We start from the raw sequence: 22,985 nt of genomic DNA, 5'->3' as shown, positions 1-22,985 counted from the left end.
TGTTTGGTGATGCCGATAATAAGAGTGTGGTTGAAGTAAAACTACTTTAAAGACAGAGAGCCATTTAGGGTGCATATGTGCGTATTTGAGCGTGTATGACTAATTTTGACCATGTGGATATAAAAAAAAAGAACATAATTCAATACTCCAAAGTTTTTAATGCATTCAAGCAAATTGGCAGAAATCCAGATCATGACTGTTAGACTCATAAGATTCACAACAACAAAATATATTATTCATTCTCAGTTTATTTTTTTCTTACAAATAAGATGGTCTATCAAATATTGCACAGTAAAAAACAGACGAAGTGAAAATATAAGACACTTTAAAGGAAAAATGGCTTAAAGAATTTCCTCTCTTTGAGAGTGATACATGATCGATCAGTGTTTTTTTTTTAACCATTTTCTCTTGTTGTGCACCCAGAGATAATCTTTGCTGAACAATAACAAAGTCTAAAACACAGATAAGTTTCACTGTCCTTTGAAGTTCAGGGTTCATTTGGCAAAAAAAAAATTGAGACCTTAATTAGCTGCAGATTAATCCAACAACGAGGAAGAACATTGCAAAACTGGTCCTTTAGAAGGCTTTGCACACATAATGCTGGTGTTTACATCCCAACGTTCAACAAGGGCGGTTTGCGGCTTAGTGAGATTTTATATAAGTCCATTTTGAAACACCACATTGTGTCAAATGCGGTGTTTCAGTGCTTTCCTCACAGCTATTTGGAGATCTGCAGTCTTTTTTTTTGCTGAAAAAGAAGCTTGAGGAGCAGCTTGGCCGGTTAAGGAGAAATCCTCTCTGTTGGAATCAGTTCAGTTTGGCACTAATGCGTATCCACTGAAGAGCCTGCCTGGTGTATTGAACAGCGTGAGCAATGCTACTGTGAAGAGTCAATGGCCCAGATAAAGTATTCAAGTAATTGAAGAATTCTGCAATGATAAAGACAAAATCAAATGTTTATATATATATAAACACACTGTCTCAGAATATATATATTTACCTTTATTCTCCTTTGCGAGGTTGTCTGCCACCTCCCAGTACTCATAGCTGTACAGAACACTGTTGGTGATGTTCAGGTGGTTTGCTGCCATCTGGTGGATGCGCTGGGGTATGCTTATGAGCGACGCAGAGCTGCTGCCCTCATTTGAACCCCGTCTGTGGTGTTTTGCAGTGGGTGACAGTGAGGACGGGAGTCCTGTTGTAGCCCTGGGAGTGAAAAGATACGTGCAGCAGACCGATGCCAATCAGTATAATTTCAAAGGCCAAAACAGAGGAAGCCAAGACGATTAAACATGGAAGCCTAATTATTATCCACTCACTTCCCAGAGTCCATCCAGCCGGGTGGCGTTGTAGGCACTTTGGGAGAACTCTATAATAAGACCAAAACAAAATGCATGCAGTCACACGTACCAACATTTTCCTATTCTACCAAGCAGTGATGTTTGTGTCATTAGATATACCTTGAAATAGTCAAGTAGCACTTTGGAGTACTTTAGTGCATGATCTTTTTTTAAGCGAAACATCTGCCAGTAAAGGACGGCAAGGCATCTGAAACTGTAAATACAGACAGACCGCAAAACCGTTCTCAAAATGCTCATCCTTTGTCGCAGTGACAGATGTGGCGTAAACAGAGAGGATGACAAACGCACCACAGCACTGCCAGCTGTTTGTCTTCCTGTCTCGCTCCAGGGCCAGAGTGACCTTTGAGCCTCATTGCGTACCTTAAAACACATAGGGAACAGTGAAGTGTTTTACCTTGAAATCACGTTTGTTTTGGCAACGTTCAGTAGATGTAATTTACCGGATCAGCTCCACTGTCTCAGAATACATGGTGAAAGGAGACTTTGCCTCGAGTGGCCCCTCCTCCATCGCCTTCCCACATTCCATGAAGGACAGAGCCGCATCGACGTAGTTAACAGCTTTTCCTAGCTTGTCCACCTGAAAAAGGCAAGTAACAAAAGCAAATGAAGAAAACAACAATCAGCCATGTTCAAGAAGCATTTACTTGTCCTGTTCAGAACAGAAAGTGTAAAAGCATCTATTAAAAACGTTGCAAATTCAATGTTATTTCTGTATTTGCATGTTTTGTTTAAAATAAGATATAGATTATCAGGATCTGACTTTAATGGATGTACACTTAAATAATCCAAAGGTAGATGTTTTCCCCACTAACAATAAACAGACATTTCAAATAAAAGTTTGAAATGTCACAATGATTGTTATGGTGATCCTTTTTGTTACTCTAATTTGCAAGCATTGCTGCTTTGAATGGCTGATTGAAACAACTATTAAACTCTTGCACACTTTTCTAGTAAAAATAGAACATTTTTTTAGTATTTATTTAAATTTATTGCATAATATCACAATCAAAATTTGGTATTGCACCAAATTTTAAAAACTCACCATTGCATCAGCACGGTGCTTCATCCGTTTAGCTTCATGTAAGTAGTATTCAGCATGGTGAGAACTATGAAAAAATTGAGCATACATAATTAAAACCTGATGGTGTTTTGTCACCAGTAAGTTGAACTATCTCAGTTTTATATGTGAAGTGAAAGCAGTGTGGAGGCTGATTTGAAGACTCACATTTCTTGGCTTGGTACGGACCCTCTGTGACCAGCTGGTCCCCAGCTGGACTCGGGTGGTGGTTGATGCTGCCTTGATACTTTTACACACTCCACCTCAGTCTTAGGCTGCACATAAAATGGCAAATAAGTCCTAATGTTGCAAGGAGAAGAGTTGTTTAAACAAAGGTTTATGTGCCAAGATGTCACCTTTACATCTGCATCTCTGCTCTTGTCTTTGCTCTTCTGTGCACGGGACTGCTGCTGTTCGGTAGTTGTCTTTGTTTTGGAGACGGGCTTGGTGGGCTCAGGACTCTGGGGCAGTGGAGACAAGGGAGACAAGGGAGATGCTGGCCTCTTGCTGTCCAAGAACTCCTCCAGGTATCTTCAAGGAAACATATCCACAGATTCCTTTGAAACCCAAAATTATACATGGCAAAAAAAGGCAGTAGAAAACTTATTCAAGGTGCAACTGGCAGATAAGTTTGATATTTGTATTTGTTCTGTGTACTTCTTCCATTTCTAATATCACCTGGGGCAACTTCCCAAATGGCCAATACTGTCATGAATTGGTGGATGAGGCAGATGCTGTAGACCCAGGTACGGAGTAAAAACGGTGGTTTTAATGCACAGAGTTACAAACAAAAATCCAACACAGTCCAAAAACCGAGGCAGCACTGCTGAGCGGAATCCAGGGCTCAACGCAGGTAGCAACAAGGCATACGAATGGACTAGACGCCAAATGAGACGAGGACCCGGCAGAGACGCAGAGACACAGGTGACACTAAATACACACGGGGTAATTAGGGAATGAGAAACACCTGGGAAACAATCAAGGGGAAGACAGGACAACACGAAGACTCGGGGACACAGAAAACTCTAAATACACAGAAAACACAGAACATGACAAATACCAAAAATCATCACTGCCTCTACTACCCTTAACACACAGTATAGGGTGCTATTCCACATATTCAAACCCACCTGGGATGTAGAGAAAACTCAGTTTTACTCTCATCTGACTAATGAACCTGGTTCCAGTTAAAGCAGACTTCAATGGACTCCCCACATTAATGGTTGTGATGGACGGAAATGACTCTCTCCTGCCATGCCTCCAATAACCAGTTGATATATAGATGGTTCAGTGGTATGTAACGTAAACTAGAAGTGCCTAGAAGTGCTTTTAATGTGCCTAAGGTGTTATTACCCATTGTGCACTGTCTCAGTAATGATGTTCTCAGCTGGTAATGATGAAGGTTCTTTCTGCCCTGGTGCCTCGTTTAGATAAAGAAGACTCCTCTTGGTTTCTCTTTGACCTATGCCATTCTCTAGCTGGTGACAAAACAACAAAGAACAAGTAGACATAAAACATTTCTGTGTCATATTAATGTGTAGAAAATACTCTTGGTTTACTGTCTCAAGATAAAAGCGAAACATCTGTTTTCTACCTTGCGTTTCCTTTTGCCATCTGTAACGGAAGTCTCAGGGTCATAAACGTGTTTCATAGCCTCTTTAGATTTTTCCTTCATCAATGAAGATGATTTGGAAGGGGATAGTTTTTTACCAGTGGAATCTGTAGGACTGTCCGGGACTCTCTTGAGAAGACAGAGGTCTATCTGCACCACCAGATTTCTTAGCCCCCGTTGGGCAGTGGAAGGAGTTTTTTCTCCTCGTCCAAATGGGACTAGTGTGTAGAGCCTTTGCTTTGCCTCACTTTGCTGCCTCCTCTCACATGGATTATCTGAACTGGGTCGTCTGGGGTGTACTGTCTTAGGCCTGGTAGTGTCAGGTCTGCTTGCAGCTTGGTTCCCTGTCTTGGTGACTCTCCTGTGAGAAGTGGACTCAGCTGAAACCTTGGTGATAGAGCCAAGACATTCAGATTCAGAGTCTGAGTTGGACGGGGTTGTAGAAGATGATGATGATAATGAGGAGGAGGAGGAGTTGAAGGATGGTCTCTGGGGAGGTGGGGAGTGTGTGGATAATAGGGGTAATTGGTCTCTGATTACTTCTCTCGTCTCCTCACATCTTCTTCCCTTTTTTGTCCTGCCTTGACAGTCTAAAGTCTCTCGAAGGTGGTGTTGTTTGTCGTTAGAAGACACTTGTCTGACCGCTTTCCATTCTTCCTTTGCCTGCTCCCCCTTCTTTCTATTTTCTCCTCTTGCTGTGTTCTTTCTCCCACCTTGCTGTTCTGTTGCTCTTTCCTCCTCTTCCTCCTCTTCTTCTGGCAAACTTTGGATCCAGGGACGTCTTAGTAACTGCTCCTCCGCCAGCCTTCTGTCTTCCTTTCGTTCTAGCTTCCCTAGTTGTTGTTCATGATGATGTCTATCCTCCTTGCTTTCATGTATTCTCCTCTCTGCTTGGATCAGATGATGTTTTCTCTGAACTACTTCCTGTTCCTTAGACTGAGGTTTCCTTTGTGAAGTTTTGGCATGGTTTGGATGCGTGGGGTTTGAGTTTGTAGCCTCCCACAGCTTTGTCCAGTGTATAAGGTTAGAGAAGGGTCCAGAGGTTGACCCAGTAATAGAATTTCTAGTAGCTTTACTGGCAGATGTGGAATGAGTACTGGGAGCTGTGTTGGTTTCACAGCCAGTGGGGACTACGTGCTTTGTTCTTTTGGGGCTTTGTTGTGAAGGTTGTTGAAATGGTGGCTGTGGCTTGGATTTGGATTGGTTGCCTTGAATTTGATCAAAATGTGTTGAATTTTTAGTTTTGGGGGTGTTGGAAAACTGTTTAGTTCTTGGATATGAAGTAGACTTGTGTGTAGATTTTTGATTGGGATTTAGTTGGGAATTTAAGCCTCCAAAATCTTTCAACTTGCTTTGGCTTTGGACTTGGTCTTGTGTGTGATGATTCTTAGACTTGAGCTGAAAAGAAGGTTGAAGATGAATGTTACTCGGGGGCTTACTCTTTAAACTGGTGCCAAGCAATGGTGCAATCCATGGTCTTATTTTAGTCCTGTGGGGGGTAGATGTTAGAATAGTATGTGACTGGTTCTGGTTCTGACCCCCATGATAGTGAAAACCCCTTGATGGAGTGGGTAAGGTGGGGCTAGGACTTCTTGGGAGATGGTTAGGTATAGGACTTGGGCTTCGACTGGTCCTTGGGGTACCACAAGGACTGGGGCAAACACTTAGAACTGGACTTGGAGGTGGACTATTTTGTGGACTAGAGGTAGGACTTGGACAGGTGCTGGGGAATGGGCTGGGACTTGGGCAGTAGCTGTAACCGGGGCTGGGAACTGGGCTGTTATTGTTACTGTAACTGAACTGTGGACTTGGAATGGGGGTTTGGCTCGGGCTATACTCCTGATTGCAGTCCCATGACCTGGCTGGTGAGGGGGCTCTCTGACTTAGGGGAGAGGCCTCGGGTTCTGCAATAGGCTGAGGCAAATCTTGATCAGTCCTGGCAGATTTTTTCTTTGATCTTTTCAGCCATTTATCTAACTGCCACTGGGTAGTGGAACGATGATCAACCTTAAGAAAACAAAAAAGAGAGAGACCAAAGGACACATGATTATTTTATATAAATCTTTGATAACAATGAGGTTGATGCACAAAGTAATGTTGAGTCAATAACCAAAGGTCCTGATTTGGACATTTCTTGCTAAAAGGAAACACATTCAAAACTCAGGCCAAATCCATATGAACTCAGATATTTTGCAAGGCATAGATTTTCAACAACCGTTGCGCAACAAAGTTAAGTTTTTGGTGACAAAAACTAATATTTAAATGATATTTAAAACTAACAAAACAAACAAACAAAAAAATAAATAAAAGAATTATTTTCAAAGTGGATATTTAAAAAATATCCATTGGTGGTGCTTTGCACTGGGTATCTGTACAACAACAAAGAGCCACATTTTACACATGGACCTTCTGACTTTTTCTGCTTGATACCACAATAGCAGTGAATCTGCTTTTAGGGTTTTATCAGATTCACTTTGTCTTTTATGTTTCAAACATGCATAAATGAAAAGGAATAATAAGAGAAAAGGGTAATAATTGAATCAACTTTTTTGAGCTGCATATCATGCCATAATGCTATTCCCTCATCAAAAACATGCCCAGTGTGTTGCTTTGAACCATTTGTGCATGTTTGAGAAATTTTTTGATCTATCATGGCAGTCATTCAGGGGTGCCTACTGCCTATTTGCTTGCTCATACAATGTGCCACCTATTTACACAAAACTCTATCTTTCATCTAAAATTCCCAGTCGAGCTCCTGTCCCACAATGCATCCCTCTCCCACCCAGCTTCTTCAGACTAGCGGCAGCAGCAATCCACTGGGTGGAACTGCGTGTCTGATGAACTTATCACTACAAACTACTTGTCAGTCCAACTCTCCTAAGAACAGTTGTAAGCGGCATCACTGAGAAGCATTGTTGTGATGAGGTCCAAAAGGGGAGTGTCAGAAAGTTTAGGAGATTCTTAAAGACACAGAAGCCAATTTCAAGGCATCAGATGTAGACATGATGTGAATGAAGTAAAATTTCTTTAAAGTTATTTTATATAAAGCATTTTCACAACAACTAAATGCAACATTTTTACTTGACTAGGGTATACAATGGCTTAAGGTGCCTGGAAAACCATTGAATCTAACATAAAATTAGATGTTAGAAAATTATTTATTTATTTACAAAATTGGAGTTAAAATATCTGTTCAGAAACGTATCCAAAGTTTAGCAACAACATGTTCCTATATTTTCTGTTGATGTGTATTACATACACACTTAATAAATTTCCTTGACAAATTAACACATTCTGTATGTGGAGAAAACAAAACATTTAAGGTAACATTAAACTTCACTGATATAGTATTTCAGATTACATTTTAGTGCCACAGGTGTGTAAATGTGCATTTAAATTCTTTGACTTTTTCATGCACTTCTGTGATATTTATTGAAATATGCTGAAATAATATTCGTAATAAACCAATGTGACTGTCACACAACTTTGAAAAAGTTGAGAAAAATATCTCAAGAAAAAAAATGTAGCAAATAGCAATTTAATCTTTTCCGGAATTAAAGAGAAACGTCTTGAACTCTAATTAACCAATCACAAGCATAATGTTTGTCTAAAAAACATAAAACAGAAAATGTACTTCTTATCAGTAGCCTGTATATTACATGCACTCACAGATGCAGTGCACTCACTCTGTGCTTCCAGAATAACTACACTCCTGTTTAGTCATGTCAATAAATTCCTTAATCTTATGTGTAAAACTGTTTTGAAAAGCATAAAACCTTTGAGGTAAACAAAAGTTTTTACTCTAATTAAAAAAACCAAAGAGTACTCACAGCCTGAGAGCACGCTTCTTTTTCTTTTACGCGTTCAGTTTTTCGGTCTAACCAAAAGAGCTAAATTAAACCTCGACTCCTTAAGTCAAACAGTGACCCCCACGCCCTCCACCTCTACCTCCACCTCCTACCCTCATACCTCGCTCTCTTTTCAGAGAAGACACTGCATCTCTTGTACCGTCTCAACTGCCCTCCCTCCCTTTTTTTTTTCTTGCTACCTGAAACTCTGGGTTTGCTGCTTCCATAACTGCTGCCCCCATTTTTTTTTTCTGAAGGAGACACTCAAACACTCCATCTAAATGAAAACCACATGGTGCACCCCCTCCACCCCACCTCACCCCAACAAACACCCTCCCTCACTCTGTAGGGGCCCAGAATAGCATGTTCAGTAATACAGTCTGCAATGTCACACAGGGCCCTCCATTCATAACAGAGAAGCAGGTTTGCCCCTTCACTGCATACATAGCACACATGTCAACCACCACAATGCCCTGCACCTCCAAACGCTCTGTACATAATCTCTTAGGTCCATAAAACTTATCTGCAGTACATTCTTCCATGCACTTTGTTTAACACATGTCAGCATAAACTCGGCTCTTGATGACTTTCACCCCCTATGGCTTTCCTCCAAGACTCACCGTTGACATGACAGTGAGGGGCTAATTTCCACAGTTGCCCCTCAACCCCCCAGTTGCAGGCATTCCTCATTGCTCTGTCCCTCCCCACACCTGCTGTGGACCGCATCGAGCCCCCCCCCCCCCCCCCCCCCCCCCCTCACCTGACCCCATCTGTGGAGACTTCATCTTTAGGCACATAAACTCAGAAGGAGATCTACATGTACTATTAAATAAATGAGCTGAATCAAATCGGGTGGCAGATGTATTTCTTACCTCCTTGTTGTTGCACAGTGGCCGCGCACTTGCAGGCGACGGAGAATCTGGGTGAAGTTCTGGACTCGGGCTGTGAGAACGAAGGCTGCTGCTGCCCGACTCTGCAGAGTCTGAGTCCGAGGATTCTGAGCTGGAATGTCTCACCCTCCTGCCATGTGTGTGCGCTCGCTGCGCCGACAGACTGTCAGTCAAACCGGGTACAAACATCAGAGACGGCTCAACGGAGGCACCGAGCCAAGTGGAGCGGTGTTACACATGCAGTAAAACTGATTCCTAAAACCAAAATACCAATAGAGATCATTGAAAGAGAAATCAGTGGGAGTACCTGTGTCTGTCACAGGAAGCTGACTCATGAATGGCCTTTGGGGACACAAAAACAGAAATTGATCATCCACTGCAGCAGCATAAAAAAAAACTAGCAGAAGAATGGCAACTATCAGGGTTAAAACATTTTAGACGTGCTTGAAGACTGAAAAGGCTGAGATTGACCTACCCTCTGAGTGTCATCTTCATCACTACTTATCTTCAGGTCATCAGCAAGCATTCTGCGAATGTACATTCAGAAACCTGAGCTGTTTAGCTTTTAAAGCTCCATAAAATACTGCAGTGAACTCATGTAGGGAAAATTTCTTTATAAAAAATAAAAACAAGAAAATATATAATAAAAGCTAAAGGGACACAAACTGGGATGATTTTACTTGTATGAAACAGCCTAACTGATGTTGCCCTCCACCCTTATTGTCACTCCTGGTATAGCTGGTACATCTTTGCATGATCTCAGGATCAGATTCCTGTATGTTCGCCTATGTTTTCTTATCAGCCATGAGGTGAAAAATCTGAGGTCTAATATAAGAATGAAAGAATGTGGATCTTGGGACTACTGGACCCTTTCTGTGTTTATTTGGCCGTATTCTTTGCATCATTATCCGGTTGAAATACCAACTGATGACTCATTTATAGTTTTCTGGCAGAAATCATCACTTTTCTTAACAAATTCCCTGTTAATTTAAAGAGTCCGTGGTTCCATGCACTCTAACAAGATTTAATAATGTTTCCAGAGCCTTTGGAAGACAAACAGATTCACAGCATCACAGATTATCCCAAAACGGAGGGTGAGCTGCTTCTTCATACGGTGATCATGTGTTTCACAACACCAAAGTCACTTTGTTGGTCTCTTGTGAAATCAAATATTTCCATTATTATTTAAACTGGTTGACATCTTGAGAAACAGGGCTCCTACACATGTTTCAGGAAGAACTCCCAGAAACAAATTTCAAGGGTTCTGATATTGTAAAATGATTTTACAATTATTTTAGAATATAAAGTACAATGACTTTATGACTGATATTTCAGCAGTTGGCAGGTTTAAATATGGAAGAAAGGAAAGAAAAAGACAAAATGAAACAAAAAGATAAATGTATTTTTGGTCTGAAAATACAAATATTTTATCATGTTTTTTTTCCCTTAAAGTAATCCCTAAATACTAAAAGCTAAATGTAAGCTCCATACTTTTTCAAAGTGCATACAAAATAATGCTCAAGAAATCATTTTTAAATTTCAATTACAAACAATAGTTCTATTTAACACCAGCGGGCAATGGCATGCCAATAAATGTGGAAGTTGCTGTCTACCACAAGATTTTAGCTAATATTTTTCAATTGTGGTTTTATAATTCATTACAGACTAAAAGACTAAAAGACTACAGATTAGCAGAGCATCTTGTAATGATCTCTTGAACATAAGTAAGGCTTAAATAAGCAAACAATGCCAATGCCTGACAGTTTAGGGGGGAAAAGAATCAGTTTCATAACAAAGCTTGTAAAATAATGTGAGGCATGCAGTTGGCTCCCACCCCCTGAACATGTGTTTCAGATTAAAAGCAGGATGTAAAAAGTTAACAAACAGGAGCACATCGGTCTTCACTGACAACTTTCAGGAATGTAAAGTAACCCTTGACCCAAACTGCTGCCTGAAACACGATTAGCCTGCTTAACATAACGTATCCAATTTCACGTGTTCTTCCCTCTTGATCAATTTGCCTGGTAGCTGTTCGAATGATAAAGATCATAAATTTGTTTTAAAGAGGTTACACAGACAAACAAATCAAATGAGTGGCCATTCCTGCATGTGCCACAGGGACGTGGCACATGCAGCCCGACCCGAGCCGGATCACGTTTCTTCAAGCCCGACTTACGATTTGTGAGGTGCCACGTAAGGATGACGAGCCATTCGCTGTTGAGTGTCCCCACGGCCTGACAACAAAGAGAGAAAGCATTAAGAGAGATCTGCTTGGGAATCACACAAAGACGCAAATTTGTCAGTCAGTAAATTCATACTTTGCCTTTGTTGGGTGGCTGGATGCCTTGCATCCTGGGGGAAAAAAGGAAAAATAAAAATATAGTATTCATCTTTAAAAAAAATCTTTATTAATACAATAGAACCTCTGCTTATCTGCAGATACACTCTGTGAACACCACATTTCACCCTGAAGGTAAAGTAAACATGAGGTGCGGGCTTGTGGGATTTGAATTTTGTTTTTCAAACTGGAAGACTTGCTCATTTGTTAACACAGTGTTACTAAATATGGAGGACTCAAGTAAATTGTTTATTTCACATCTGTAGTTAGGTGGCCACTTCCCTACACTCCAAACGTGTGTCCTATTTGGTACCTCGAAGAATCAAAATGGCTTTCTATTCTGTAAAGCTGAAGTCAAAGGCTTACATGGAGTGATCACGATCAATAATATCAGATCAATCTGATGACCATCCATGTCATCAGAAATAGTAGACATGATTTGAACTGGTTAGTCTCTTGAGCATTGCCCAGAAGTTTGATGTTAGTTTGTTTCTTTCAAAAAACAGTTTAAATGTTTGCTTGAGATCATTGTCTCTCTAAGTCCAAACATCTGACAGAAAGTGTCACCCCTAAGTGGAAGGAAATTGGTTGGTGTTCAAATAAGTCCCACGAAACCAGCCAGGCTAAAGCCTTTCATAAACAGGAAGCTGATAAAGACCCAAACAGACCCTAGATGTAATAATTTAATCGAGTTTCCTCTAAGCTCATTAAAACAATGAGCTTAAAAGGTTTTCATTCCCTCCCCCGCCTAAAAAAATAGAGTTTAACAAACCAAACCTCATAAAACCACATGTAGTTCCCTTTTAATTAGACAAACAGAGAAACACACACACACCTTAGGGTTGTAGAGGATTCGCTGGGTCTGTTCCCCCCCCAAGGCTTGCTGGGAAGGCCAGGACTGAGTCATGTCCTGCTCATGAAAATAGGAGTGAGGTTAAAGGTGACTGGGGAATCATAACAAAGGAAAGCACACTGAACTTAGGGACAACTTTCTCCTCCCTTGCACATGCACACGCAGCAGAGATCAACATCTGACTCTCATTCATGGCCCTGCTCCTCCCCTGATGATTCTTGATGGAGACAAGTGTTCACTTTAGGGTTGGGTTCAGGTTGAAAGATGTGAATTACATGCTTGAAGTGGTTGTGATCAGTGACTATGCAAAAAAAGAAAAAAGGAAACCCCTCATGCTGCGAGCACTTGATCATGTAGCTCCGTTTCTGGAAACGTAAGCTAGTCACAAACTGATGGGTAGAAGCTGCTTCTTATAAGCATGAAAGAAGGTAAAATCTGTCTGTATTTATCAAGAAGAATGAAGGTATTGCAGGACAATAGCATATGTGGATTGTTAAAAGTATTCACTCCCAAACCTGTGAGCCACCATGCAAAATTTATGCAAAGCATTTCAGTTAGAAATTATCAGCTTCCAGAGCAACATTTAGAGATTCAAGACTCTTGCAAGCCGCTTACAGCTGCAGACAGTTTGACAAAAATAAAGGAAGAAAATTCACTCTGCAGATTTGAACTATTTTGGAGAGTGAGAGGGGGAACTCACTCTAAAAATCATCCCCCCTGCAGCGGTGCATTGAGACAGGAAACACATCTGGTATCTGCGCACAGTATTTTTTTGTGAAGAGGTATGTCAACCGTTATAACCACATAAAAGGAGTTTATTTGTGACAGAGCTCACTCACAAAACAAGGAAAACAATGCTTATTGGTTGAGGCATTTTGAATGCAAACATATGGCTTCAATCAGAAGAATTGCTTGTATTTAATCTCAGCTCACACACACGTATATAAATTTATATATCTACATATGTCTATATGTAGATGGAATTTGCTAACACACAACTACCACACAAAACGTCAGCGACTAATTTTGTGCTACTCACTTATTTTTTAAAATTTCATTTTAAACCTTTTAGTCATTTTTCTTTTGATTTTTGGGACTTTTGGTTTGTTTTATTTGGGAAATTTTCACTCTACTTTCCATGTTCAGTTCATTCATTAGTTTTAAGATTCCTTCTGCTTTTGTTTCTGAAGTTTATAAGCATTTTTTTGTGTTTTTATGATGTACAGCGCCTAGAACTGCCTTGTTACTAAAATGTGCTACACAAATAAACTAATAAACTTGATTGATCAATTGATTGATTTATTTTCTGCTCTACACTGCAGTTTCTACAATTATTCACTGTAGATACTCCTGTTTTATTTTGAAAACCTCTGTTGCTTCTGTCTCTTTGTCACTTTTTTGGTAGGGATCTCAATTATTTCTTATGATGGTTGGTTTGTATACTTCTCTGGTCTCTGTTTCCTTGTTTACCTAGTTTACTGTATACCATATCTATCAGTCAGTTTCTCCCAGTTCTTCAGTTCAACTTCAGTGTATTTTCATCTGCTTGGCTCCTCTTTGCATTTGGGTTTTTCACTTCACCATTATATTGCATGTTTTCCTATGAAGCAATCTGTTCAATTAAATTAGAAGGGCATACAAATGGGCTCAGTTTGGGGATTTTTCCCAAGCAATCAAAACATTTCTTCAACTCCAAGGGGAGTTTGAAGTGAGGGCATTGGAGGCCTGAAATATCCTCAGTATTTGGTGAACCTAGCCAATTTCTCAGTCTCCTCTCCCCCTCTCCACTCATAACAATTTACCCCTGAGGGGGAGTGTTTCCTCTCTGTGCTCATCCTTTTCACTTCATTATCTCCCCTTCCTCAGTCACCAAGGACACAGTACCAACCCTCGTCTCTTTCCTCCTCCAACAACAATAACGTATCCCAGGTGGAACATCATGTGCTGCCGTCTTCCTGCTCTTTCCCACCCCATTCCCTCCGTTTACCATGGTATCTTTGCCATTTATTCTCTTAAGTTCATTCAAGCAGCGGGAGAGAGAAACGTACAGGTGTACCTCAATAAATTGCAGCTAATGTTATATGTATTCATCACACTCGAGGTAATGTTTCTAAAGCATTCAAAAACATTGTTATTAGGGTTAATGAAAACATAAAATTCAGTTTGTCATTTGAAAATTATATAAAACCCAGAAATTCACAAATGTTACAGGCTGTAAAATCAAGGGGAAGACTGCTGGTTTGAAAGTTGTCCTTCAGACAGTTACTGAAACCTGCCACAGTGATCCATATCAATGGAGAGTTGGGGAAGATTCAGAAATCACGGACTGAAGCTGGAGTCAGGGTTTTACGAGCCACAACAGAAAGACGTACCCAAGATATGGGCTACAAATGTCGCACTTGTGGAGTTAAGCCACTCTTGAACTAAAAATGAGGGATGCAGTCTGCCTGGGCCATGAGGAAAAAGAACAGGACTGTTGCGTAGTGGTCCTTTGTCATTTTTTCAGGTGGAAATAAATCTAGCATTTAATTTATGACTCCAGGTTCAGGAGCGGAGAGGTTCAGAATCAATTGGACATATTGTAAATTGAAAGAATTTTGAATGATATTCTAGTTTATCGTGTTGTGCCTCTATTTGTGTAAAGAAACCTATGGCAGATTAAATATAAGTTTAAAAGAAATAAATGAGACTCATTTAATTGATCATCTACAGAGAATAGTCACTTTTTTATGTTATTGAAATTAATTTATTGTTGTTTGTCACTATGCATATGTACAATAAGATTAAAGATCACAACACATCTGTAAAATGAATGAGTAGAAACATTACTTTCTCAGATCTCAGCTAAAGGAAGATTCAGTCGATTAACTGATGCATAAAATCATGCTAAGTTGCTGCTTGGGTTTCCTTCTCTAAGCAGCTGGATCGTCCGTTGAGTCAATTTTCAAATGACTGAACGCTTGCGACATTAAAACGAATGCAAGTGAGGGAACTCGCAAAGCGCAAAATAAACTTCAAATGTGACCTGATTCATTTAGAGACAAAACTGCTGTCATTATAAAACAAATTGTTCATATTATGTGTTATTTATTTGCTCCTTACCTCGAGAATATCTTTGGCACAGCACTTGTGTTGGCTTCTTTTTCCCTGCACAAACCAAAGAGTGGAGAACTTTTTTTAAAGGAGCAGTGTACCTTAAAAAAAAACATTAAAGACAGACACTGACAGTGACAGGTAGCCTTGTGAACCACAGAGTAACTTTAGATGCAAATTTCAAATGCAGAACACATTAACGCATGACATGCTGATCAACAAACAGAGAGTATATCAGACACGATAGATAGAAAAGCTGATCAGTTATCATCAATCGTTGCTCACCATCTGATCTTGAAAAAGCTATCATGCAGACAGTCATAAAAACCCTTTACCTTCGCGCCTTTTTTATCTGCTGCATTCAAAACCCACTGTAACACTTTACTGTAACTCTAACAGCTTCACGCACATGCACACACACACACACACACACACACACACACACACGCCTACACACCCCCACACACAGTAACTGTGAGTCTCTCTGAACCTCGTCGATGACTCATATCTTAGTAATCACAGCTGCAGGATGATCAGCCAGATACTGACACTGAGCAAAGCTACTTTCGGTTTCAACATCCAACATCTCATGGTAAAATCCCTTTCTGAGCAACTGAACTCACAGGTGAGGATCAGAGGAAAATGCAAGAACCATACAGTACAAACATTTTACTGTAATCACTGCCAGTCTGTGTTACTACAGCAGGTTTACGCTAATCAACAAATAATGCTTTCCCCTTTTTCTTGTAGAAATTTTGAGTCTTTTTATTTTGGCATGATCCACATCTAAAGCATCATAAAGCTCTTTGGAGTCTTTGAACTTGAAAAAGCCTGATACAAATAGTTATTTAATATTTACCATCTATCAATCAAATCAAAATCAAATTTTATTTGTATAGCACATTTCAGCAGCAAGACATTTCACATTTCAAATGATCTACTGTCATACTTGCACCAGGTAGCTGAGTGTTTAACTGCTCAAAGTTTTTGACTGGAATATATTGTTCACAACTATTGAACATTTTCATATTCTGTCACATTTCTGTTTTTTTTTTTTATTTAAATTTCGTGCGACCAACACAAAGTGGAATGTTGCATTCATCTGCAACCATTTGCTTTCAGAAGTCACCTAGTTAGTAAATGGAGTCCACCTGTTTGTGGTTTAATGTCAGCATAAATCAGCCTGTTTAGTGAAGGCTTGTTAGAGTAGATAAGTGGACAAACAGCACCGTCAGGACCAAAAAAAACACATAAATCCACATCTCAAACATGAGAATGTGTCACTTTTCCAACAATTAGTTGTGTGCTCTATAAATCTGGGCTTTATGAATGAGCGACACAAAGTAAACCAGTAGTCATTAGCAGAAAACGTGCGGAAGAAGGTGCTACGAATGTATAAGATAAAAATGCAGCCTTATGGCTTATGTAAAAATTCTGCATGGAGAAAAATTAATACAACTACAATAGGCCCACCCCAGTGGTGAAACATGGTGGTGGTCACATCATGCTGTGGGAATGCATTTTTTGGTGTTCCTGTAAAGCACCAACACCCGGAGACTGAAAACAAATGGTGCCGTAGTTTCAACATTTTCATTTGTAAAGAATGGAAAGTGATATATAATTTTCCCTAGACTCAGTTCTGCACTATATTGCTCTCTCATCTTAACTACCAATAAAATACACTGTGGTTAAGTTTTAAGAGTTATGGAAGCTTGTGCAATTTATTTTATGTATGTTATCTAACTATGCAAATTTTGGTGCATTTTTTGGGCCTTAGGCACTAATTATAACACATAATTACAGACAGTCTAGATTTCAGCTTCCTGTGGTTCTGCACACTAAATTAAATTTTGTCCCTCTTCACATTTCTTTTAGTTTTAGCCTCATTAGCACACAAAACATTCACTGGCACAAGTGCTGCAGGCTACAACTCTGGTGCAATACCCAAGTGAGTTAACCTCCATACCCCCAGGACCCAAACAAACCACAACCCATCATAACACCTGCAACAATACAGACAACACCAACTGTTGCATTCTTAAAGTATTTCCAATTACTAAAGTTATGCTTATTAATTGCAGCATCACAATCTCAAAGTAATACATCTATTAAAGCAGAAAATGTTAAACCTTATAAGCTAATCGCGTGTATTAGGTGAAAAAGTTTATTAAGTCATCTTCTGCATCTCTTCACTAAATTTAAACGTACTCACATTTCAAGGATTCGGATGAAGCTGGTTCCGCCCATTTAAAGTCCAACCACTGAAGCATACTCCACATTTAAGAAGTTCACACAGACCATATTTAATGTAACTTGTCTCTAAGCTTCAGTCCCGGCTCTCACCTGAGAATATGCGTATCGGAGCAAAAGGCAGACAATGGAAAGTTTCCCTTTGCCACCGAGGACAGTAGGCATGGTTCCTGGATGTTCAGTGTCCTCCTCCGGTGTCCATATCAGTGAGGACGCGCGTCAGTGACCTGACTTCGCACGCCGCTCTCTCCCTCTCTCTCTCTCTCTCTCTCTCTTTCCCTCCGTGTCCGTGGGCGCTCCTTCCCCTCCATGTGACGGACGGACACAGACGGGGAATGTAGGCGGGTCGGAAACGTCACAGATGACGGAGCATTACGCGAGGGGATCACGACTCGCTGGCTGTAGGCATCGCCAGTGCTTAATTGTCAGTGAACGGTGAGGGTATCACGACAGGCATACCGATGATATAAAGATGATTTATTAGACGTACAGTTTCACCCTTGAGGTCTACTGAGATTATGTCTTTTAGGGTTATGAGGGTACAGAAAGCTGTAAAAAACAAACAAACATTCCCCAAGTTGAGATTTACTGCCTTTTGTCAATGACAAGATATAATAATAATTTTAAAAAACTGTCTATTATGTTTCTGTCCTGACACTGAGACACATAAATATTTGTTTACATTTCAAAGCAAGGTAATCTGATCAGATGCAGTCTCCTGCTAAAACAAGCCTTTTCCCATTTTGTCACAACATATTGGGATTTTAAGTGATAAACCAACATAAAGTAGCAAACTTGTTCATGCTGTGTGAGATGTTCAGAGCTTTGGATGATCGATTTGAACTTCTCCATAACTTTCTCCCCGACCTGCCTGCTGTGTTTCTTTAATCTTTATGATTTTCTAATAAACCTCTAGTCCATTAAAGCTGAATTTATACTGAGATTAAACTGCAAACATGCAGGCTTCTTAAAGAAAATGTTCGCATTGAATTTTATTTAAGGATATCAGCCTAAAGAGGTCTAAACAGAATTGCAAGACACACTTTTAAGAAGAAAACACAGTCTTTCACATTAGCAGGTAAAACTTTGTTCTAATTATATGTTTTGTTTTTATCAAACATATAAGATGTGAAACAATTGTTTCACATCTCAGTGCAACAATTGTTCTTTTAATCATGTATTAAGGAGCGCCTATACTGTCACAAAATGCATTTAAAAAACTGAGACTTAAGATATGGTTTATCTTATCAGAAAATGCAGATGTGATCATCTCTCTTCCAGACATCTTGTCATTGCTTCATGTCTGGCCCATCAGTTACTCTGCTAAATGCAGTCAGGCCTGTGAAGCGGCTCGGAGCTGTGCAGGCTTTAATTTGTCATCTTAAAATGCGAGCTGTCTCCCTGAGTCAGACGTGATGCAAGAGAGAGAGAGAAGCAAAGTCTTATGGTGACTGATACATTAGAGCTTTGATTTACGAACATTGGCTGGCACCTTTATATTTCTTACTGATTAAACCTTGAATTTGGTTATGGCTGCAGCTAACAGAGAGTTCAGTCAGAGCCAACATCCTCCTCCACACAGTAGCACCCCTGGTTACAGACCCATGGTGACAGAACCTCACAGGCCTGGCAGCATCCCTCGACACCGCCTGCTTCAAACATATAGCCTCAGGAGTCATCGCTCCTACCAACACTCACGCTTCTTTTTGTTGTTTCGTACACATATGCTGAATTGTTAAACAGGGAAGAGAGCTCCATTGTGTCTGGAGTTACGTTTGAACTGTGTAACTCAGGTTTGTTTTTTTTACAGATCCAGGAATGCAGATTTTGGCCTAAATAGACAACAATGGTCCATTTTCTAGCAGAGCATCTATTATAAGGAGCTTATACCCCTAAAAATAGCACAATAGTTTAAATCTATAGGAAACAGTTAGCTGATTACCAGACAACTATTACTATAAAGATGTGACCAACGGTATGCATCTCACAAGATGATAAATGCTGATGTAGTTTCGCCTGAGCCACAGGTAGTAATGACTCTCTACAGGCGCCTGGCTGCCCTCATATCTGTAGAGTGGTTCAGATGAGTTTGTCAACCTGTCAGCAGTCAGTGAATACACGAGGCACAACGAGTGCTCCATCTAGTGGCCATTGTGAGAAGAAACACTTTTCGCTGCACAGGCAAGAAACAGATCTTAGGAGGGGAGATGAATTGCTTTCTGACACACAAATCACACAATTGTGAAATAAACTGCAGTGTGTGTGTTTTTTTTCTTAAGCTGTTGTCCTATTTCAGGAGATTTAATCTGTTCCCATAAAAAACACACAATCACCTTTTATTTGTATAGCACCTTTCAGCAACAAGGCATTTCAAAGTGCTTTACATCATAAAGGCTCAAAATCACAAAGTCATAGAACACACGGTCAACAACATTACATTTTGCCATCATTACACATCAGACTGTTTGTTAATGTTTCATGATTATGTTTCAAAAGTAACTCTAAACAGCTGGGTTTTTAGTCTGGATTTAAAGGAACTCAGGATTTCAGCTGTTTTTCTGAAAGTTTGTTCAAGATTTGTGGTGCATAGAAGCTGAATGCTGCTACTCCATGTTTGGTTCTGGTTCTGGGGATGCAGAGCAGACCAGAACCAGAAGACCTGAGAGGTCTGGAAGGTTGCTACAACAACAGATCTTTAATGTATTGTAGTGCTAAGCCGTTCAATGACTGACATGGACCAATTAGACAGCACCTGTAGGAAAGTTCAGCCTGGGAACATGAGACTTTTGTCCAGAAATAACTGCTTTTAGCAATCTGGTGTAGTGTTAAATTGCCTAACAGTTGCCTACTTTAAAATAAATGTAACTGAAACATCTTTTTATTTATTTTTGCTTTAATTTTTTAAAAATTTGATCAAAGTTACAAGCTTTTCATTCCTCGTCACTAATATAAACTTGAGGTGTTTGCTAAATGCTATTGGGACTTCAAGTGGACTGTGACCTGGTCAGACAACACTAATACTAAGATGTCTGTCTGTCTGTCTGTCTGTCTGTCTGTCTGTCTGTCTGTAAAGGATGACTATGTGGGAAAAGCACCTCATGTCCATTGTTAAGTAAGGTGGAGGATATGTGATGCTGTGGGCCCCATTTTTTTTGTAAAGGCTCTTAAAATGGTGTTAATATGAATTAATTGAGATTGTCAATTTTTTTGAATTATATTTTAAGTAAGAATCTGGTAGCCTCTACCAGACAACTCAAAAAGGGTAATCCCTGGGTAGTTCAATACAATAATGATCCAAATCTGGATCATTATTGTGAGGTGAGGTTTTCTGAATCAGGTTACTGTGGGACTGACGACCTGTCTGAGCTCGGGGAAGTGAGAGGGGCTCACAGCAGCGTGGGAATTCTGGCTGCTTTTAGAGAACCGGCACCGCCGCCCGCCAGCCGCCGCAGGAGCTGTCGCGCATTTTCCCCGCCCGTCCACCGGGCCACACGCGTGAATGCGTTCGGCGGCGCTCCCCGACGACTGTCAAAAAATCTGGCGCAGATCGGTCGATGCATCGAGGAGATACAGCCGATGTATTAACTTAGGGGGCGCAGTGGAGTCAAATTACATTTCAAACCCGTTGGGCTCTTTAGAGGTGAACAAAGGTCATACTTATCCAGTTTGGCGCCAATCGGATGATCTATGCCTGAATAAGAGCCAAACGTATGCATATGGCGAGGGACTGATATTCGCCATTTGGCCACGCCCACACGGTTCAGCCAGCAGCGAGCATTGACAGAGTTTATCATCCGAATCATCTTGATTCGGTCAAGAGAGCCATAAACGGAGCTTTCCAAGTAAAAAAACGGCACTTCCTGTTCTGAGGGGGCGGGGCTTAGATGACGTCATAATATGATGACATAGGGTCGTCAAGGATCCCACCAGGGTCACTCGTGCAAAGTTTGGTGCAGAAGCTATCGACCGTTCACAGTAAAATAGAAGACTTCCTGTTGTCAGAGGGCGTGGCCTACGTGATGTCATCATTTGACCATTGGATATTATTCTACACAAGAGGATGATCAATAACTCAAACTTTGGTGTCTCTGTGAGTTTTTGTGTTAGAATTACAAATTATTTAATTTTTTCCTCTTTAATTCAACATTGAACTGTCATTCCGTAGGGCAATGCTGCCCTCTGGTGTCGAATTACTGAAATAATGAAACTATTTCAGTGGGCAGCAGAGGGCAGCATTGCCCTACAAACAACGAACATGGACTGTTTATTATGTAATTACACAGATCTCTCTAATTCATTCTGAGGGGGCGGGGCTTAGATGATGTCATAATATGATTACATAGCATTGTCAGGCATCACACCAGGATGAGTCAGGCCAAGTTTGGTGCAGCTCGGTCGAAACATGTGGAATCTAGAAGCAAACGTATGGCATCGGCGTTACAGGTCACTTCGCCACGCCGCCACACCCAGCTGCTTCATCGCAGCCGGTCAGAGCTTGGATCCACAACACACCAACATGTCTTCTGTCTCTGGACACAGTTTCATGTTGATTAGGTCAAAGGGCTAAGATAGCGACCGTTCACAGTAAAACATGACACTTCCTGTTCTCAGGGGGCGTGGCCTAAGCGATGTCATAATTTCACCACAGGGTATTTTAGGACACCTATTGCTGATCAATCACTGAACGTTTGGTGTCTCTGTGAGTTTCTGTGCAGGATATATAAGAGTTTCGTGTTTCATGGCGAGTAGGTGAACCTTGACCCCTGGTAACCCCCCTTCAGCAAGCTCTTACAGCCACCGTTTTGATAACTTTAAATCAAACATGCCTTATGATCAGACTGACCGAGTTTGAAGCCGATCAATCGAAATCCCTAGGAGGAGTTCGATCAAATGCAAAGGCTGTAAACGGCCACAACAGGGCCCAAAATGGACCTTCAATCCAAAATGGCCGACTTCCTGTTGGGTTTAGAGCATGGCTCCAAGAGACTTTTTTGTACGTCCTGACAAGATACACATGTGTACCAAGTTTCGTAATTCTAAGTTAAAGCATGGCGTGGGGCTGATTTTTTAAAATATTCTAGGGGGCAGTATAGAGAAATTAGGCCACGCCCACCAAGTATCGCTATGGATTCCTGTTGGCGGGTGGATAAGGATCCATCCTAGTGAGTTTGGAGCAGCTCACCCCGAAACTGTGGAATTCAGAGCCAAACGAAATTCGACGGCGTTCGCACCTGCTTTATCGCAGCCGGTCAGGGCTTCAATCCACAACACACCAACATGTCTTCTGTCTCTGGACACAGTTTCATGTTGATTAGGTCAAAGGGCTAAGATAGCGACCGTTCACAGTAAAACATAACACTTCCTGCTCTCAGGGGGCGTGGCCTACGTAAAAAAAAAATTTCACTGCAGGGTATTATAGGACACCCGATGACGATCAATCACTGAAAGTTTGGTCCCTCTATGTGTTTTTGTATAGGAAATATAAGAGGTTTTTGTTTCATGGCGTGTAGGTGAACTTTGACCCCTGGTGACCCCCCTTCAACATGCTCCAAAACTCACCAATTTGATAACTTTAAATCAGACATGCCTTATGATCAGACTGACCGAGTTTGAAGCCGATCAATCGAAATCCCTAGGAGGAGTTCGATCAAATACGAAGGCTGTAAACGTCAAAATCGAGGTA

General features: G+C 40.7%; 1 protein-coding gene across 2 annotated transcripts; it reads right to left on the bottom strand.

Annotated features, from left to right (window-relative positions):
- Nucleotides 1–230: 230 nt before the first annotated feature.
- On the bottom strand, nt 231–17,718 carry aff3 (AF4/FMR2 family, member 3). 2 transcript variants are annotated; one of them, XM_028023834.1, is made up of 19 exons: nt 17,396–17,718; nt 15,062–15,106; nt 11,942–12,016; nt 11,087–11,120; nt 10,945–11,002; nt 9,244–9,295; nt 9,076–9,110; nt 8,751–8,931; nt 4,013–6,037; nt 3,772–3,896; nt 2,781–2,949; nt 2,587–2,693; nt 2,404–2,467; nt 1,802–1,938; nt 1,650–1,721; nt 1,461–1,554; nt 1,320–1,369; nt 1,001–1,206; nt 231–929 (listed from the first exon to the last, which is right to left on the bottom strand). In XM_028023834.1, exons 1-19 carry the CDS (start codon nt 17,465–17,467, stop codon nt 808–810), a joined length of 3,723 nt encoding a protein of 1,240 aa, XP_027879635.1. In that variant the 5' UTR covers nt 17,468–17,718; the 3' UTR covers nt 231–807. The 2 variants fall into 2 exon arrangements, with proteins under 2 accessions (XP_027879635.1, XP_027879634.1); XM_028023833.1 differs by having other exon boundaries at nt 2,775–2,949; nt 17,396–17,717.
- Nucleotides 17,719–22,985: the final 5,267 nt, after the last annotated feature.

This window comes from Xiphophorus couchianus, chromosome 7 (assembly GCF_001444195.1).
Source record: "Xiphophorus couchianus chromosome 7, X_couchianus-1.0, whole genome shotgun sequence".
Classification (NCBI taxonomy): Eukaryota; Metazoa; Chordata; class Actinopteri; order Cyprinodontiformes; family Poeciliidae; genus Xiphophorus; species Xiphophorus couchianus.
This window is presented reverse-complemented; position numbering and strand designations above follow the sequence as displayed.